This window comes from Hyla sarda, chromosome 9 (assembly GCF_029499605.1).
Source record: "Hyla sarda isolate aHylSar1 chromosome 9, aHylSar1.hap1, whole genome shotgun sequence".
NCBI lineage: Eukaryota > Metazoa > Chordata > Amphibia > Anura > Hylidae > Hyla > Hyla sarda.
This window is the reverse complement of record NC_079197.1, coordinates 176,833,577-176,855,702: the sequence shown is the minus strand read 5'-3', so window position 1 is coordinate 176,855,702 and position 22,126 is coordinate 176,833,577. Positions and strand designations below refer to the sequence as shown.

At 40.0% G+C, this 22,126-nt stretch overlaps 1 protein-coding gene across 1 annotated transcript in view; it reads right to left on the bottom strand.

The window, feature by feature from the left end:
• The window catches only part of LOC130291147 (connector enhancer of kinase suppressor of ras 2-like), a 563,764-nt gene extending 546,886 nt beyond the window's left edge, over positions 1 to 16,878 (bottom strand). Inside the window, exon 1 of the mRNA XM_056539606.1 lies at positions 15,915 to 16,878. Coding sequence (XP_056395581.1) covers positions 15,915 to 15,978 — 64 coding nt within the window. The 5' untranslated portion in view covers positions 15,979 to 16,878. The remainder of the gene's footprint in view (positions 1 to 15,914) is intronic.
• Between the last annotated feature and the right edge of the window lie 5,248 nt (positions 16,879 to 22,126).

Sequence of the window (22,126 nt, the reverse complement as noted above, 5' to 3'; positions counted from 1 at the left end):
GATCAGTATTATAGTAGTTATATTCTTGTATATAAGAGCAGTATTATAGTAGTTATATTCTTGTATATAGGAGCAGTATTATAGTAGTTATATTCTTGTATATAGGAGCAGTATTATAGTAGTTATATTCTTGTATATAGGAGCAGTATTATAGTAGTTATATTCTTGTATATGGGAGCAGTATTATATTAGTTATATTCTTGTATATAGGAGGCAGTATTATAGTAGTTATATTCTTGTATATAGGGGCAGTATTATAGTAGTTATATTCTTGTATATAGGAGCAGTATTATAGTAGTTATATTCTTGTATATTGGAGCAGTATTATAGTAGTTATATTCTTGTATATAGGAGCAGTATTATAGTAGTTATATTCTTATATATAGGAGCAGTATTATAGTAGTTATATTCTTATATATAGGGGCAGTATTATAGTAGTTATATTCTTGTATATAGGAGCAGTATTATAGTAGTTATATTCTTGTATATAGGAGGCAGTATTATAGTAGTTATATTCTTATATATAGGGGCAGTATTATAGTAGTTATATTCTTGTATATAGGAGGCAGTATTATAGTAGTTATATTCTTATATATAGGGGCAGTATTATAGTAGTTATATTCTTGTATATAGGAGCAGTATTATAGTAGTTATATTCTTGTATATAGGAGCAGTATTATAGTAGTTATATTCTTGTATATAGGAGCAGTATTATAGTAGTTATATTCTTGTATATAGGGGCAGTATTATAGTAGTTATATTCTTGTATATAGAAGGCAGTATTATAGTACTTTTTTTTATAATAGTAGTTTGTTACTTATTAAATATGGAGAAGTATTATAGGGATTTTATTCTGGCACATGGGGACCACTATTATAGTGTTACTTATTATATAGAGGCAGTATTTTGGCCATAAGTTACACTTTGCCTATTTGGTGCAGTATTCTTCCTCTTACACTAAATTGAATGCTGCAGAATAACGGTAAGTGTCGGACTCGTGGTCTTCATACTTATCACGGTATTAGATGTATATTACTTCAGTAATTACTTGTCGAGCGCTCTCAGGTTTATCCTATTTAATACCGTCTTAGAGACTGCACTACATCCCCCATCATGCATTGCTGAGTTGCTATATCTATGAAACGGCGCACAGAACGGCCTGTATCATGAGCCTTCGCCCGCTGGGCCGACAATTTACATTTCTCTCTCATATCCAAACACAACAGGACAGATTTCACAGAAGCCCGTAAACCCAGCGGTGACATTTCAGTAGCGGAAAGTGGAATTCACGATGAATACGAGCCGAGGAATTGAAAAAACATTTTTTGATAAATAATATAATCGCTTCGGCTTCTGTTTCGTAAGAGCCGATCAAATTTCCCCAAGACGTATGTGCCACTTACAGGCGCGGCTGCGGTGATAAGTGAGGAGTATTTTCATTTTATTGCTCCATAAATGTTCGTAGAAGAAATTAGCAGAACTTGTGCCGCGCGCACAGACTCGGCTTCTCCACGTACGAGAATTTATGTTGGTGCTAAGAACCGCTTGTTCCAAAACTCGAACTATATCCATTCAGCGGAATGGGGCCCACAACAATGGCGCAGCACTCTAGCGCCAAAAAATATGTGAATTTATTTTCTCATGTCCATGGAGCCTTTTTCAAGCATGTATATACAAAATCACCAAAAAATTTTGAACCTGTAGATCAACTAATATTGTGATCTACCATGCAAACTGCAACAAGGCTGATAATAATCACACACAAAAAAAATTGCAATGTTAAACATATTTAAAAAAAATTGGAACATAGTTCTTTATTGAAAGTGTAAATAAACACATAAAAAAATACATAAAAAGATAATGAGCACCTGCCCTCCCCACACATGTAAGAAAACACGCCAAAGTGGATATACGTAATCACGTAAAGATGGTGGACTGAGTCAACACCTCAAAAGGTATAGGCTGTGAAAGAACACAGGGTTGGTAACAATGCAGAAAAGATGACAATTAGAGATGAGCGAACTTACAGTAAATTTGATTCGTCACGAACTTCTCGGCTCGGCAGTTGATGACTTATCCTGCATAAATTAGTTAAGCTTTCCGGTGCTCCCGTGGGCTGGAAAAGGTGGATACAGTCCTAGGAGACTCTTTCCAAGGAATGTATCCACCTTTTCCAGCCCACCGGAGCACCTGAAGGCTGAACTAATTTATGCAGGATAAGTCATCAACTGCCGAGCCGAGAAGTTCGTGACGAATCAAATTTACTGTAAGTTCGCTCATCTCTAATGACAATTAATATAAATAAAGGTATATACATTCATAAGGAAGTATAATAGTTGAATTATTTATTTACATTTAGCTTTTTAGGTGTTTTGTAGGTAATTACACTCTGGAGTGAGTACAGAACAGTATTCCGTCATTTAGAAAGATGTTTAAAGGGGTCCTCCGGCCCTAATACATCTTATCCCCGATCCAAAGGATAGGGGATAAGATGTATGATCGCGTGGGTCAAGCACCCACCTTTGCGAGCTCTCCGCAGCGCTGGAGAATCCGAGTGTGCAGCGTGACATCACCCCCCCCCCCCCCCGTGTGATGTCACATCCCACCCCCTTAATGCAAGTCTATAGGATTGGGCGTGACGCCACTCGGGGGCAGAGTCATGAAGTCATGATTCTCCGGCCCCGTGGTCGTCACGCTGCACACTCAGAGCCTCCAGCGCTGCGGAGTGCTCACAAAGGTGGAAGCGCAATGACAGATTGTGGGGGTCCCCAGCTGCGGGCCAGTTACAGTAGTGAAACACATTAGTGTAGCTGTGCTGGAATAAAACAGATAGTGCTGAAGGACCAATAATTCTTAGTGTGCATGGGCAAAAAAAAAAAAAAAACACAAAGTCTATTTTTTTTAACACCAGCCAAACGAATCCTCTCAGTCACTGCAAATTTTCCTATAAAAATTTTGTGTAGAAACAACAGGGCGGCTCTAGGACCCAGGGAAGCAAACCAGAGGCGAAAACTAAAATGTTGAAAAGACTAAATAACATTGTAGCAACTTCAAAATACAAATATCAAGAACATAAAAACATAAAGAAAAGCAACCTGAGAACACAGTAACAAATATAAGAACCAAAGAACTAGAAATACAAGGTACAGGCTCACAGCGCATACACTATAATCCGCACAGAACTGCATAAGACAGGGAATAGGATTCCACCCAGTCTATAGGATTACCTGATCCAGAGCTATGGATCAGATGTGAGACAGATGGATCCGAGAAGACAATAGAGCAGTGGTCTCCAAACCGTGGACCTCCAGCTGTTGCAAAACTACAACACCCAGCGTGCCCGGACAGCCGTTGGCTGTCCGGGCATGCTGGGAGCTGTAGTTTTGCAACAGCTGGAGGTGCACAGTTTGCAGACCACTGCTATAGAGGGATGATTTTGAGTGGCCACAAGATAGAGAACCCACCATAGTACGATATGCATCAAGATGGCGGCAATGACTCATCAGCAATACCGTGTCCAGCCATGTGGGGAAGCCACTCACACCCTTTCCTGTGCCAGGGGGCTACTAAGAGAAAGAATAGCCCCATACATGAAGGTTCTGCCCCTGTCATTAAGATCAGCTCGGGTGATATGAGAAGACGGACATATTAATGGTGATTAACCCTCTATAGGGAAATTACACAATAAAAGAAGAGACCATAAGAGACTAAAGGGAATAAAGATAACGATAGCAAATAACAAGAAGGACAATTAACCCGACCCCAGAGCCACATTATAGTAGAATCAGCGAGCGGAGAAATCCCGGGGGTCCGGAGTATCATCAACGTAACAGAGAAAGACCCCAATAAAGAGCACAGATCCTGTATACTCAGCAAATCCCATATAACTACATAATATCATCACTAGGAGGAGAAGATAAATTATAATAATATAAACAATTATATACAGGAGATATATAACTTATACCAGCTGTACATATATAATTATATACAGTATATACAGGTTATACCAGCATGATCCATATCACTATATACAGGAGATATATAACTTATACCAGCTGTACATATATAATTATATACAGTATATACAGGTTATACCAGCATGATCCATATCACTATATACAGGAGATATATAACTTATACCAGCTGTGCATATATATTATATACAGTATATACCAGGTTATACCAGCATGGTCCATATCACTATATACAGGAGATATATAACTTATACCAGCTGTACATATATATATATCATATACAGTATATACCAGGTTATACCAGCATGGTCCATATCACTATATACAGGAGATATATAACTTATACCAGCTGTACATATATATTATATACAGTATATACCAGGTTATACCAGCATGGTCCATATCTCTATATACAGGAGATATATAACTTATACCAGCTGTACATATATAATTATATACAGTATATACCCAGGTTATACCAGCATGGTCCATATCACTATATACAGGAGATATATAACTTATACCAGCTGTACATATATAATTATATACAGTATATATCAGGTTATACCAGTATGGTCCATATCACTATATACAGGAGATATATAACTTATAACAGCTGTACATATATATTATATACAGTATATACCCAGGTTATACCAGCATGGTCCATATCTCTATATACAGGAGATATAACTTATACCAGCTGTACATATATAATTATATACAGTATATACCCAGGTTATACCAGCATGGTCCATATCACTATATACAGGAGATATATAACTTATACCAGCTGTACATATATATTATATACAGTATATACCAGGTTATACCAGCATGGTCCATATCACTATATACAGGAGATATATAACTTATACCAGCTGTACATATATAATTATATACAGTATATACCAGGTTATACCAACATGGTCCATATCACTATATACAGGAGATATATAACTTATACCAGCTGTACATATATATTATATACAGTATATACCAGGTTATACCAGCATGGTCCATATCACTATATACAGGAGATATATAACTTATACCAGCTGTACATATATATTATATACAGTATATACCCAGGTTATACCAGCATGGTCCATATCACTATATACAGGAGATATATAACTTATACCAGCTGTACATATATATTATATACAGTATATACCCAGGTTATACCAGCATGGTCCATATCACTATATACAGGAGATATATAACTTATACCAGCTGTACATATATATTATATACAGTATATACCAGGTTATACCAGCATGGTCCATATCACTATATACAGGAGATATATAACTTATACCAGCTGTACATATATAATTATATACAGTATATACTCAGGTTATACCAGCATGGTCCATATCACTATATACAGGAGATATATAACTTATACCAGCTGTACATATATAATTATATACAGTTTATACCAGGTTATACCAGCATGGTCCATATCACTATATACAGGAGATATATAACTTATACCAGCTGTACATATATAATTATATACAGTATATACCAGGTTATACCAGCATGGTCCATATCACTATATACAGGAGATATATAACTTAAACCAGTTGTACATATATATTAGTAGTAGTATTAGCCTCCTGTCCAGTATTGTATATATAGTATTCTATATCTATATGTTTTCTATTGGCATTGGGATGCTAGTTTATTGTGTGAACCGGATGATGTTAACTTCAGAGTAGTTGCGGGTAATGGGCAACCAGTCCCCAGACATGGATACTGGGAGCCAACCATCCAGTTGGGAGAGCATGTACTTAGCAGGCAGGGAGTGAGTGTAACTAATGTGACAGATAAGGGGTCTGCTGAATTTATACAGGGGATGAACATTAGGAAAAACTGTTTTGTTGAAATAGTAGATGCCTTGCATGCCTCTATTCCTCATATGTCCCCTTCAGGCCAGCCGGCTGCGCAGCACCACTTGAAAGTTCTACAAGCGGAGCAGAAGTTTGTCAACAAGCAAGGTGAAATCTGCAGAGTTTGAGTACAACACATCCGGTCGGTGATTTTGCAACCCAACACAGAGACTATGTGTGGTGTAGTGCACGTCCTGGAGTCAAGAATAGAAACCATCAAGCCCTGCTAGTGCCTCTGCAACTAGAAGACCACCCTCTTGTTAGAGCTGCGAGAAGCCTTGTCGTCGTTACCAACGGGAGAGTTCCCGTCCTGTTAGTCAACCTGTCTGATGCTGCTACTGTGTTACCTAAATACACCCCAGTAGTCCAGTTGTATCTCATGGAGTCAAAGGACATCTTAACAGAACGTCTGGTGGCACTGCCCCAAGGGACCAAGTCAAGGGAGTCATCAATGTCACCAAAATGTACCATGAAGCTTTTAGTAAACACCCTACAAATTTTGGGCATACATCCATGATCCTCACAGGTGACAGCCCACCGATCAAGGAAAGACAACGCCCAGTCGCACTAGGCATGTATCAGACTGTCAAGAAGATGCTGGCCGACATGAAAGAGCCCCTAGGTGGCGCCACTTGTCCTGGTCAAGAAAAAAGACTGAACCATCTGCTTGTGTTGACTATAGGAACAATGTCACACATAAGGATGCTTATCCTCTGCCAAGGATCAAGGAGTCACTCACATCCCTAGGGTCTGCTGCTTACTTCTCCACCCTGGACTTAACCAGCAGATATTAGCAAGTGCCCATGGCCGTGGAAGACCGGGAGAAGACCGACTTTATGACACCCATGGGATTGTTCGAGTTTAAAAGTATGCCGTTTGGGCTGTGCAATGCCCCTGCTATGTTCCAGCATCTGATGGAAAGGTTCCTGGGACATTTACATTTTCAAAGTGTCCTACTGTACCTGGACAATGTCATTGTATAGTCAAAGTCCTACCAGGAAATCCTCCGTCATCTGTCAGACGTCTTCCAAGTCCTGATCAAGCATGGGCTGAATATCAAGCCGTCAAAGTGTCCCTTGCTTAAACCTCAGGTCCACTACCAGGGTCCTGTTGTCAGCGCTGAGGGAGTCCAGCCCTATCCTGAAAAGGTGGAAGTTGTCAAAAACTAGCCAACCCCACGTACGGTGAAAGATGTCTGGAGCTTCCTGGGATTTGCCGGCTACTACCGCTGCTTCATTCCCCACTTCACCCAGATTGCAGAAAACTTCACAGCTCTCTTACGGGGTACGGCAAAGGAGAACTACTATGGGAAACTACCTGTTGAATGGGCCGAAGAGAGACAGTGTTCCGAGCTCTTAAACATCTGCTGACAGAACCACCCATCTTGGTGTATCCAGACTACAGTCAGCCATTCCGGCGGTATACTGATGCCAGTTTCGAAGGTCTGGGAGCTGTTCTGTTCCAAGTCCAGGAAGGACAGGAGTGAGTAGTTGCCTATGCCAGTCGTAACCTGCACGGAGCTGAGAAGAATGATGCAAACTACAGCTCATTCAAGTTAAAACTTCACGCCCTGGTATGGGCCGTGACCAAAAAGTTCAAAGACTACTTGGCTGCCACGCCATTTACTGTCTACACGGATAATAACCCGTTGGCCCACCTGAACACTGCCAAGTTGGGTGCCATCGAACAACATTGGGCTTCAAGATTAGAAACTTACAGTTTCACCATCAAGTACAGAAGCGTCAAGTCGAATGTCAATGTCGATGTACTGTCTCGGATGACCCCAGGCGAAGAACTCCCTGTCGAAGACATGTGGGAAGACGTGGAGATGCCCCCATTTTATCAACGGTTCATGAACCAAAACGTTGTGACCACCCTCAGGGATGACGAACCCAGGTCCAAAAAGGTTCAAGAAGACCTATACACCTGGAAGACTCTTCAAGACAAAAGCCGAGTCATGGGGAATCTGTTGGACTGCCTGCTGGCAAAAAAGGTACCAACTTGTCTACCCAGGGCCCAGTGTGGCTATGAGCTGAAATGTCCGTGGCAACAGAGGAAGCGACTGTTTGTGCACAAGGGACTGTTGTACCGAAATTCTTTCGAAACGGTCTCTGTTGATCGACTTCATCAGATTCTGGTTCCCCGAAGAGACGTGGCGATGGTCCTCAACGTATACCATGATCAGTCAGGACACTTTGGAGTACACAAGACCAAAGCTACTGCCAGGAGCAGATTCTGTTGGATCGGAATGCAGAGCGACACTGAGAAATGGTGCAGTGATTGTGCAGTCTGTAATGTCACCAAGAATGTGCGCAAGGATGCAAAAGCACCCCTCCATTCCATTCAGAGTGAAAGGCCTAACCAGTTGTTAGCGCTAGACCATGTCAAGTTGTCTCCCACCCAGTCCGGTGGATCACTACTCTAAGTGGGTTGTCGATGTACCCGTTAAAGACCTCACAGCCAAGACAGCGGCATCGAGGACAACTTTAATTAAGAGGGGGAGTTTGTGGTGGCCCAGTATGGGAGATGTTACCCCGTACCTTCACTGCCCTGTCAGGCAGCATCCTTCAGTGTCCCCAGGGCCACCTGCATTCGTTTCCCCATTGTAAATATGTTGTACTGTATAAAATGTGTTATTACTTTAAGAGTTATATCATGTGATATACCATGGGATGGTTACCCAGGAGGTACAGAGGACCAGGTGATTCCAGGGGCGACCTATGGGCTCCCTGCTAGTCAATGCTAGTGTGTGTGTCCAGAGTATTGGAGACCTCAAATTCAAGTTCTGCAGCCACAGTCAAGTGCAAGTAAGCTAAACCATCATTAGTCAAGTCAAGTCAGTCTCTGTAAAATTGTTAAGCAACGTGACCTACTACATCTCCCAGCAAGCCCTCAAGGTCTCTGAGTCACTGGTCCCCTCCGTGGTCCCTGGCTGAACTGTATCGACTTAACCATCTGTCTACCCTCAGTAAAGCTACCGTTGTCCGTAACTTGGCGTCGGGGTCTTTATTGCCCCCGTGCCTAGCCCAGGATCCAGCGGTATACCTTCGGGTGGTTATAGGCTAAACCATGCCCTGGCGTCACGAATACAAGGGGTTAATGCCATCTGCCCCTAGGGTAACAACATCTGCCCTGCACCACACACCACCACATGTATAGTATTATCACCAGTATTTTCACCCAGCCCCGCTTGTTGTCTCATCTTCTCCCTATAAATAAGGGCGGCCCTGTTGTGAGAACAGATGTCATCCCGGGGGCTTCATTCGGATTTCGCTCCCCTCCTCCCACACAGTCGAAACTTTTCACAAACTCCAGATACGAAAACTATATAAGAAAATGAGATTATTAAAAGTGCGCCGGAGGCATCGGCAGCACGAGGAGCCGCACATCACAGGAGACACTCTTTATAACTGACATCAAGGATCATCTGCCACTACCTACGGTGCCTCGTTCCTAAAACTGCCATATACTATAGGAAGAGGTCGTCAAAACCCGCACAATCCGCCGACTACCTACTGCCTCCTAGGGGAGAGGATGGGGCATGTCGGATTTCATCTGCCTGATACTTTTATTTGCAGACAGTTAAGCTGCTAACTCAAGGTGTCTGGCAGCGGCTTACTACTCCTCTTCTTTATTTTGAACACATGAACGCTTGCCTGAACCGAGCGTGTATGTGCATGGTGGAATTGTCCAAACAAATATTCGTCTGATACAGTAAAGTATAAAAAAAAGGGTTAAACAAAGTATTCGCTTAAGTTCATTTATACTGTGAAACATTTTCTAAAGCAGTGCTTTCCAACCAGTGTGCCTCCAGCTGTGGCAAAACTACAACTCCCAGCATGCCCGGACAGCCATTGGCTGTCCGGGCATGCTGGGAGTTGTAGTTTTGCCACAGCTGGTGGCACACTGGTTGGGAAACACTCTTCTAAAGTAACATTGTATACTGCTGTCACATCCAGAGCTGCATTCACACAGAGCACTGAACAGTCATAGCAATGGAAAGATTGGTAATAAAAGTCTCCAATGGGGACTTAAAGGGGTACTCCGGTGAAAAACTTTTATTTTTTTTTAATCAACTGGTGCCAGAAAGTTAAACAGATTTGTAAATTACTTCTATTAAAAAACCTTAATCCTTCCTGTACTTATTAGCTGCTGAATACTACAGCAGAAATTCTTTTCTTTTTGAAACACAGAGCTCTCTGCTGACATCACGAGCACAGTGCTCTCTGCTGACATCTCTGTCCATTTTATGAACTGTCCACAACAGCATATGTTTGCCATGGGGATTTCCTTTTACCCTGGACAGTTCCTAAAAATGGACAGAGATGTCAGCAGAGAGCACTGTGCTCGTGATGTCAGCAGAGAGCTCTGTGTTTCAAAAAGAAAAGAATTTCTGCTGTAGTATTCAGCAGCTAATAAGTACAGGAAGAAGTAATTTACAAATCTGTTTAACTTTCTGGCACCAGTTGATTTAAAAAAAAAAAAAAAAAAGTTTTTCACCGGAGTACCCCTTTAATAAATAGTAAAATTAAAATTAAATATAAATAAGCCCTCCTTCAAATTTTACAAAAAAGTAAAAAAAAATGTAAACAAAAAGAAACCAAAAGTTAATTAATTAAATAAAATAAACATATTTGGTATCGCCGCAGGTGAAAATGTCATAAATATTCAAATTTAACAATAATGATTTTGCACGGTGAGCGGCGTAAATGTTACATAAATGTACAAATGCCAAAAGTACAAAATTGCTATTTTTTGGTCACATTACATGCAAGAAATAACAGTATAAAAAGTGCTAAAAAAAAAAAAAAAAAGTTACCTATGTGCAAAGAAAGTACCTATAAAAACTACAAATCACGGCGCAAAAAAATGATCCCTCATACAGCCCCATATATGGAAAAATAGGGACGCTATAGGGGTCAGAATAGGGCAATTTTAAACAAATTTATTTAGTCAAAAAAGCAAAACTTATATTTTTTTTGTTAATGATAGAAAAGATATGTAAAGATAGGTGTCGTTCTAATAGGAATGAAGCACAGAATAAAGAGAACATGCCAGTTTTACCGTAAAGTGTGCTTCGTAAAAAGGACACCCCCCCAAATAAAAGTAGCAAAATTGCATTATTTTATTTTAGCAATTTATTGCCCCAAATAATAATTTTTTTGTTGTGCCGTACATTTTATGGTAAAATGAAAGGTGTCGTTGCGAAGGACAATTGGTTGCAGAAAAAAAACAATAACCCTCATATGGGTCTGTGGATGGCGAGGATGAAAAAATTTAATGAAAAAAAGATCTGTGATCTGCAGGGGTGGAGCTAAAGTGTATACTGCAGGATTGGCTGGGATACCACTGTCCCCGCCCCCGCGCTCTGATCTCGCTTATTCATTGTATATAAGTAGGATGCCCCTTGCTGCCTGGGCTGACAGTGACCCGGCTCTCAGGGACACCTACGCAGGGCGACCTTTCTCCGCTCGCTCCTCTATCACAAACACATCCTAGTTATTAAAGGGGTTCTCCACCACAAGGTGATTTAAGTACGTACCTGTCAAACAGTAATGGACATGCTTAGGAATTATCCCCGCTTGTCTTGGGGCTAAATGTCGTCAGGTTACCATAACATTGTGACCATCTTTTTGTGAACTGGCTATTTCCTGTTAGAGTTCCCTTTCTCCAACTACAAGTCCCATGATTCCTTGTTTGTAAGTGTGAGGTCACTTTTCTCCCTCCCACAGATCAACCACCCCACCCATTTAAACACATCTGTGATCCCTTCAATGCAATAGAGCAGTGTTTTCTAACCAGGGTGCCTCCAGTTGTTGCAAATCTTTAATTCTTGAAGAATGATTTCCCTCCCACCCAGCGGTCGCTCCACCCATTGAAGAACATCTGACTAGTGATTGAAGCACAGACATATCTTTAATTCTTGAAGAATGATTTCCCTCCCACCCAGCGGTCGCTCCACCCATTGAAGCACAGACAGGCTCCCTCTGAACACCTGACTAGTGATGTAATGTCTCGGGCCGTACTGCAACCTGGGAAAACCTGAGACATCATTTTGGATGCTGTTAACGAAAAACCTTGGGGCAAAAAACGTAGAAGAATTGCGAGACCACCATCAAACACAGGTACAAACACTATATTATGAATTAAACTAGAACCACATGATCCCAGCGCAGGAAATAGAAACCAATGGAAACCAGAACGCACAGGTCAGCATATGGCGATATGTTTAGCGCAAAGGCCGAGAACAGTTTTATACAAGTGATATATATCATGTGCTATAATGTAATAATATTATACATGTAAATCTGTGCGAAGAAATACTACGCATGATATCATACGCAATGAAAACTCTCCGAAATTGAGAAGACCCCCCTCCCCTTATCCAGACCAGATTTTGTGCCACATTTTTTTCCATCCACCATACACTATACATAGTGAACCCCATAGAAGACTTCTTTTTAATACAATTCTGTAGAGAAAGCAAACATTACAAGTGATATCATATAATACCCTTAAAGGGGTACTCCGGTGAAAAACAATATTTTTTAAATCAACTGGTGCCAGGAAGTTAAACAGATTTGTAAATTACTTCTATTTAAAAATCTTAATCCTTCCAGTACTTATCAGCTGCTGTATGCGCCACAGGAAGTTGTGTAGTTCTTTCCAGTCTGTCCACAGTGCTCTCTGCTGCCGCCTCTGTCCGTGTCAGGAACTGTCCAGCGCAGGATAGGTTTGCTATGGGGATTTGCTTCTGCTTAGGACAGTTCCTGACTTGGACAGAGGTGTCAGCAGAGAGCACTGTGGTCAGACTGGAAAGAACTACACAACTTCCTGTGGAGCATACAGCAGCTGATAAGTACTGGAAGGATTAAGATTTTTAAATAGAAGTAATTTACAAATCTGTTTAACTTTCTGGCACCAGTTAATTTAAAAAAAAAAATAGTTTTTCACCGGAGTAACCCTTTAAGTGTCATTTGACACAGACACAAAAAACCTGTGCACACAGCGCAAATGTTACATGGGATAAAAAAATTATAAACGCTATATAAACGCGTAACTGTGCGCATGCAGCACATATTACATGTGATATAAAGTAAGATAATAAATACACACACACTTAAAAAAAAGTAAATAATACGTAATATATCATATAATCTACTATAATGCCATATAATGTAAACACATATCTGTGCAAATAGATCATGTAATGTATATACAAACAAAGCTGCGCAAATGAAGAGCAAATAGTACATGAGAAGCTAATGTCATATAATGTCACATAATGTCATATAAAACAATAGAAAATATTATTAATACCACAATAACAGACTATAATATGAAATTAAAGGGGTACTCCGGTGGAAAACTTTTTTTTTTTTTTTTTTTTAAATCAACTGGTGGCAGAAAGGTAAACAGATTTGTAAATGACTTCTGTTAAAAAAAAAATCTTAATCCTTCCAGTACTTATTAGCTGCTGAATACTACAGAGGAAATGATTTTCTTTTTGGAACACAGAGCTCTCTGCTGACATCACGAGCGCAGTGCTCTCTGCTGACATCTCTGTCCATTTTAAGAACTGTCCAGAGTAGGAGAAAATCCCCATAGCAAACATATGCTGCTCTGGACAGTTCCTTAAATGGACAGAGATGTCAGCAGAGAGCACTGTGCTCGTGATGTCTGCAGAGAGCTCTGTGTTCCAAAAAGAAAATTATTTCCTCTGTAGTGTTCAGCAGCTAATAAGTACTGGAAGGATTAAGATTTTTTTTATTAGAAGTATTTTGCAAATCTGTTTAACTTTCTGGCACCAGTTGATTTAAAAAAAAAAAAAAAAGTTTTCCACCGGAGTACCCCTTTAAGTGTATACTTTATACCAGTGTTTCCCAACCAGAGTGCCTCCAGCTGTTGCAAAACTACAACTCCCAGCATGCCCGGACAGCCTTCGGCTGTCGGGGCATGCTGGGAGTTGTAGTTTTGCAACAGCTGGAGGCACCCTGGTTGGGAAACACTGCTTTATACTATGTCATTACAGAACAGTATTTCCCGGCAGATACCAAAGTGGCTGCTGACACCTGGACCAAACCTCTAGGACACCAGGAGAGGGGGGGATTGTGACTGATGGTTCACACATCTATATCCTCCATATTATACAGTAATATATAGATGTCAGACAGGAGCAAAGAAATGAATCATTAAAGGGGGGGACACGATCTCATCCTCCTTATTACCAAAACCACATCATGGGAACCAGATCACATGTAAATGTATACGGTATAGATATATATAGAATCAGATCACGTAGAGGGATGTATACTGTGTATATAACATATATATATATATATACACACACACATATATAGAATGAGATCACACCACACATGGATAGATGTATACTGTATACATATAGAACGAGATCACATGTATTTTGTATATATATATATATATATATATATATATATATATATATATATATAGAATCAGATCACACAAATGTATACTGTATATAGAATCAGATCACACATGTATACTGTATATATATATATATATATATATACACACATGTATATGTAAATATATCAGATCACACAAATGTATACTGTAGATGTAATCAGATCACATATAGATGTATACTGTATGTATGTGTATATATATATATAATCAGATCACACATGTATACTGTATATATATATATACACATGTATATGTAAATATAATATCAGATCAGACATAAGTGTATACTGTATATATATATATATATATATATATATATATATACTGTATATAAATAAATATAATCCGATCACACATCACACATAGATATATACTGTAGATATGTATATATATAATCAGATCACACGCACATATATATATATCCGCAGTACACATGTATCAGTGAAAGAAAAATCCAAACAGTGGTTTATTCCATCAAAGAAGCACGAGTGTAATAGAACAACGTTTCAACCAGCTCTCCTGGTCTTTATCAAGCTATATATATATATATATATATATATATATATATATATATATATAGTATTTCGAATGTGTGTATGATCTGTATACGGTTATATGTATCTTCGTCTCTTTATCCTACAGTATAGATCCTGTAGGTTTGTTTCCTTATCGTCCATATTGTATAAGGACACCCCCCCCCCCCCCCCCCCCCCCCGATTTGATCATCTGATCCAGGAGCCCAGGTCATGCACTCAGGTGTATATATAAAGTATATAGAAGATATAAACCATCTGCAATGTATCCCCTTGTCCCTAACATCCATCACACAGACCTCTGGCCGGACGTGTGACCTACATTCTGTCATTTCCAATTTCTATTATATATATATATATATATATATATATATATATATATATTTATATAGCGCCAACATATTCCACAGCGCCGTCCCCCCTATAGCCGGAGCCCCGTCCGGATACATTGTCCACACTGCTGTATGTAACAATCCGTGCTGAGAGCTGGAGATTCCCACACAGCCCGGCAGCCAATGACAGCGGCGGCAATCACTATATGATATGTCATGTATCCAATGACGGCAGCTGCCAATTATCACCTGCTACTTATTATATCACCCAGCGCCGACCCGACAACAACCTCCACTATTCCTGTCACTTCCAGGTATTTCCCCAAAAAAATAAAAAACGCTTCTTGGCTGCCACAATGTATCCATTCCATAGTCACGAGCGCTGTCCAGGGTGCTGATCCATAAGACCTGCTCATGGTGCATGCAGGATTCCTACCCCCCTATGTGTTTGGGGGGCATCAGCAGCAGCTTATCTGACAACCAGGGTGCCTCCAGCTGTTGCAAAACTACAACTCCCAGCATGCCCGGACAGCCTTCGGCTGTCCGGGCATGCTGGGAGTTGTAGTTTTGCACCCTGGTTGGGAAACGCCGGTTTACACCCAGATAAATGGGGGCACTATGCACACAGCACTTGCCAGATCACACAGCAGCTCAGGATGCAGATAGGGGTCTGCAGCTGCAAGATGCCCAGCATCACCCAGCAGAAGAAAATGGTAGCGTTACCTTTCATCCAGTCCACCACTTGCTTGGCGCTCCACTTGCTGATGGGTTCCATTACTAAAGCCATCCCACAGTGAGTTTATTAGTCACCCAGATGCAGGGAGAAAGGCAACAGCAGCAGCGGCAGCAGAAATGCACAGAGACGGTGGCTTCTCCTCAGAGCATGGCTGGATGGGAGAGCGCAGCAGATGCAGTCTACAGCCAAGATGCAGCCCTGTCCCTCCAGGATTCGCCTGCACTGATTCAGTAATGTATAAAATTACACCGCTTGATGTGCTCTAGCACCTCCCCCACTGCACACAGGCTGCCTGGAGCACAGGGAGCGAGGAGAGCAATGCTGCAGTACAGTGCAAGTGTGCTCTCATGCTTCCTCCAGTCACAGCAGCATCTCATGACACCGCCGCCACCACTACTACTACTACTACTACAACCTCCACCCAGTGCATGTGTGGGCAAGCACTGTACAGGACGAGAACATGGCAGCGGCTCAGACCCCCACCACCACCACCCGAGCGCTGACACCCTCCTCTAGAACAGGAGATACTGGACACCCCCTAGAACAGGAGCGAAAGATGGGGAGGGGGAACTACACGCAACACCCAGCCCAGGAGAGGGAGGGAAACCAGTGCTGGAGAGATGGGACATTGGCTGATGCCGAGGATGGCAGAGGTGGGTTATGGGCAAGGGGGCAGGATGGACATTCCAACCTCGTACTTCTCCGAGATGTTGGCTGAGAAGATCGTCCCCGCAGGTATTCAAAAGCAACAAACCCGAAAAGATCTGATCGTAACGTTACAACCCGTTATATCACTTAATAGCAAATTCAACAAATCCCAGATTCCAGACTAAACAATATTTAATAGCTAAGTATTCAGATTCGTGAGACATTCCCTTACACACACGAAAAGGAAATCATTGCATCTATAACAGATGTTTCTCCGGATTCCGAAAAGGAATAAAGAATTCAATACAAGTCTAAAAGTGTAAAAAAGAAAAAAAACAACAGGCAAGAAGAAAAAAACTAAACAAAAAAAAAAAACAGAAAGAGCTGACAAAGCCTTAGCCAGCTGTAGACTGGGTCATTGAGAGAAAACTCGAGAACTAACGACTGTATGAAAGGGAAACGTTATGGGAATTGAATGCAGAGTGTGACAGGAGATGTTGGTTGTTCCCACTCAGCTCTGTGTAACATATAAGGCAAGTATAAAGAAAATGGGAAGGTTAAAAAAAGGAGAACATATAGGCGGAGGATGGAAGACATCAGTTTTAGGATTGAAAATTCACTGCAAAAGACAGGAAACGTAGAAAATGCTCAAAACAGGACAGGAACATGGCAGTGGTAGAAGCAGCTCATGCCAACACCTCTGCGCACCTCACCCCATCACCACCACCACCACTGGAGCACAAAACCCTCCTCTCCTGCAAGTACAGACACTGGACACCCCTAGAACAGGAGCAAAAGATGGGGAGGGAGGAGAGGGAAGGAAGGAAACCAGTGCTGGAGAGATAGGACATTGGCTGGTGCCGAGGATGGCAGAGGTGGGTTATGGGCAAGGGGGCAGGATGGACATTCCAACCTCGTACTTCTCCGAGATGTTGCTGAGAAGATCGTCCCCGCAGGTATTCAAAAGCAACAAACCCGAAAAGATCTGATCGTAACGTTACAACCCGTTATATCACTTAATAGCAAATTCAACAAATCCCAGATTCCAGACTAATCAATATTTAAAAGTATTCAGCTTCGTGAGACATTCCCTTACACACACGAAAGGAAATCATTGTATCTATAAAAGATGTTTCTCTAGATTCCAAAAAGGAATAAAGAATCCAATACAAGTCTAAAAGTGTTAAAAAGAAAAAACAGACAAGAAAACAAACAAACAAACAAAACAGAAAGACCTGACAAAGCCTTAGCCAGCTGTAGACTGGGTCATTGAGAGAAAACTAGAGACAAGTAGAGAGCTAACAACTGTATCAAAGGGAAAGGTCATGGAAATTGAATGCAGAGTGTGACAGGAGATGTTGGTTGTTCCCAGTCAGCTCTGTGTAACATATAAGGCAAATATAAAGAAGGTTAAAAAAAGGAGAACATATAGGCGGAGGATGGAAGACATCAGTTTCGGGATTGAAGATTCACTGCAAAAGACAGGAAACATAGAAAATGCTCAAAACAGGACAAGAACATGGCAGTGGTAGAAGCAGCTCATGCCAACACCTCTGCCCACCTCTGCCCACCTCACCCCACCACCACCACCACCGCCACCGGAGCACAAACACCCTCCTCTCCTGCAAGTACAGACACTGGACACCCCTAGAACAGGAACAAAAGATGGGGAGGGAGGAGAGGGAAGGAAGCCAGTGCTGGAGAGATGGGGCATTGGCTGATGCCGAGGATGGCAGAGGTGGGTTATGGTGGGGGGCAGGATGGACATTCCAACCTAATACTTTTCCAAGATGAAGCGGAGATTGTCCTAAAAGTTATTCAAAAACAACAAACCAAAAAAGATCTGATCACAATGTTGGAACCAGTTTTATTACCTAATGGTAAAATCAAGAAATCCCAGATATGATACTAAACAATGTTTAAAAAGCTGAACGTTCTGCTTCATGAAACATTCCCTTACACACAAAAGGAAATTATTGTATCTATAGCCTATGCTTCTCTACATCACAAAGTTGGAAAGAAATCCAACACAAGTCTAAAAGTGTAGAAAAAACAAAAAGAAAAAAAAAGTGGATATAACTGACAGAGCCTTAGTAAGCTGGAGAGAAAACATGGCCACCAACAAGGGATCTATGAACTGTATCAATGGAAAAGATTATACTGCTCCTTTGAGATTGAAATCGAATGCAGAGTGCGACAGGAGATGTTGGTTGTTCCCAGTCAGCTGTGTGTAAAATATAAGACAAATATAAGTCTATCTCTTGTATATATTTTATTGTGCATCACTTTAGAAACTGAGCCAGTAAGAAGATGGAAAACCTTATAAATGTGGCGAGCCAGGCAGGTGTGCAGTTGTGTGTATAAAAGGTGTAACGTCTACAATTTAGCATGAAGCGATGATATAGTGAACTCCACAGGAATCTGTAAAGTCAAGGATGTTTAAGTGTTTGAAAATAAAACAAAGGTCATCTAGATGATATCACTGATCAGCCGCTGATCTCCATTGGCTTAAGACATGGCCGGGAACACTATCTGGTGTTGTTCTAAACATATAATGATGACACCTGAAAAAAAACACACCAGTTATCATTATTCATAACCATACCATAGGGCTGCATATCAGGTAGTGGACCAGCTGTGGTAGAGACCATCACCTCAGAATATAGTGCATTATGGACTCTTTTCTTCTTACATAAAGGCAATAAGCCTAAAATATAGACTTATTGATAAAAACTTCCACCAAGAAGACAACTACTTTAATACTGCACCCTTTGTACAATAATATGTTTACTATAATACGTCCACCATGTACAAGAATATAACTACTATAATACTGCCTCTTATATACAAGAGTATAACTACTATAATACTGCCTACTATATACAAGAATATAACTACTATAATACTGCCTCTTATATACAAGAGTATAACTACTATAATACTGCTCCTATATACAAGAATATAACTACTATAATACTGCTCCTATATACAAGAATATATCTACTATAATACTGCTCCTATATACAAGAATATAACTACTATAATAATGCCTCCTATATACAAGAATATAATTACTATAATACTGCTCCTATATACAAGAATATAACTACTATAATACTGCTTCTATATACAAGAATATAAATACTATAATACTGCTCCTATATACAAAAATATAACTACTATAATACTGCCCCAATATACAAGAATATAACTACTATAATACTTCTACTATATACAAGAATATAACTACTATAATACTGCTCCTATATACAAGAATATAACTACTATAATACTGCTCCTATATACAAGAATATAACTACTATAATACTGCTCCTATATACAAGAATATAACTACTATAATACTGCCCCTATATACAAGAATATAACTACTATAATACTGCCTCCTATATACAAGAATATAACTACTATAATACTGCTCCTATATACAAGAATATAACTACTATAATACTGCTCTTATATACAAGAATATAACTACTATAATAATGCCTCCTATATACAAGAATATAATTACTATAATACTGCTCCTATATACAAGAATATAACTACTATAATACTGCTTCTATATACAAGAATATAAATACTATAATACTGCTCCTATATACAAAAATATAACTACTATAATACTGCCCCAATATACAAGAATATAACTACTATAATGCTTCTACTATATACAAGAATATAACTACTTTAATACTGCTCCTATATACAAGAATATAACTACTATAATACTGCTCCTATATACAAGAATATAACTACTATAATACTGCCCCCTATATACAAGAATATAATTACTATAATACTGCTCCTATATACAAGAATATAACTACTATAATACTGCTTCTATATACAAGAATATAAATACTATAATACTGCTCCTATATACAAAAATATAACTACTATAATACTGCCCCAATATACAAGAATATAACTACTATAATACTTCTACTATATACAAGAATATAACTACTATAATACTGCTCCTATATACAAGAATATAACTACTATAATACTGCTCCTATATACAAGAATATAACTACTATAATACTGCTCCTATATACAAGAATATAACTACTATAATACTGCCCCTATATACAAGAATATAACTACTATAATACTGCCTCCTATATACAAGAATATAACTACTATAATACTGCTCCTATATACAAGAATATAACTACTATAATACTGCTCTTATATACAAGAATATAACTACTATAATAATGCCTCCTATATACAAGAATATAATTACTATAATACTGCTCCTATATACAAGAATATAACTACTATAATACTGCTTCTATATACAAGAATATAAATACTATAATACTGCTCCTATATACAAAAATATAACTACTATAATACTGCCCCAATATACAAGAATATAACTACTATAATGCTTCTACTATATACAAGAATATAACTACTTTAATACTGCTCCTATATACAAGAATATAACTACTATAATACTGCTCCTATATACAAGAATATAACTACTATAATACTGCCCCCTATGTACAAGAATATAACTACTATAATTCTGTCTCCTATATACAAGAATATAACTACTATAATACTGCCCCTATATACAAGAATATAACTACTATAATACTGCTCCTATATACAAGAATATAACTACTATAATACTGCTCCTATACACAAGAATATAACCACTATAATACTGCTCCTATATACAAGAATATAACTACTATAATACTGCTCCTATATACAAGAATATAACTACTATAATTCTGTCTCCTATATACAAGAATATAACTACTATAATACTGCCTCCTATATACAAGAATATAACTGCTATAATACTGCCTCCTATATACAAGAATATAAGTACTGTTACGCCCGGCACTCCGGTCAAACACGCTGGCCGTGAGCGCTCCCCTGCTCTGTCCTCATCTGCCAGTGGGGCTGGAATTCGCATCGTGGGATGCGCCTGCATGCGAATCTCAGCCCGTCACTCACCTCTCTTGCCTGCTGTCCCGTCCATGCTCCTGCAGTCCCGGCGCGCATGCCCCCTGCCTCCTAGGGCGCACACGCCAGAGTTCTAAGATTTAAAGGGCTAGTGTGCCCTCAATTATTACCTTCACCTGCACCTTTGTTATAAATTTCTGCACTTCCTCCCACTCACTGCCGGATCTTTGTTTGCCATTGTGCCTTAGAGAAAGCTATTCTGCGTCTTTCCTTGCCGTGTTCCTGATACCTCTGTTCCGTGACCTGACCTTGCTCCTGTGCCGCCTGCCTATAGACCTCCTGCTTCGTTCCTGACCACACACCTGTACCGCCTGCCCTGACCTTCTGCTATCCTTACCACGACTTGCCTTATTCCTCCTGTGCCTCGTATCTCCTCAGCCGCCTGTGTGGTTGAGTCATGCCAGGGGTAGCAACCTGGGTGCCGGCTGCTGCAGCAAATCCATCCTGCTTTGCGGCCGCTCTGGTGAAAACCAGCTGCACCTTAGGCTCCGCTCCCTCGCATGGCCCACATCATCAACCACACAGGTCCACTACTACCATGTGT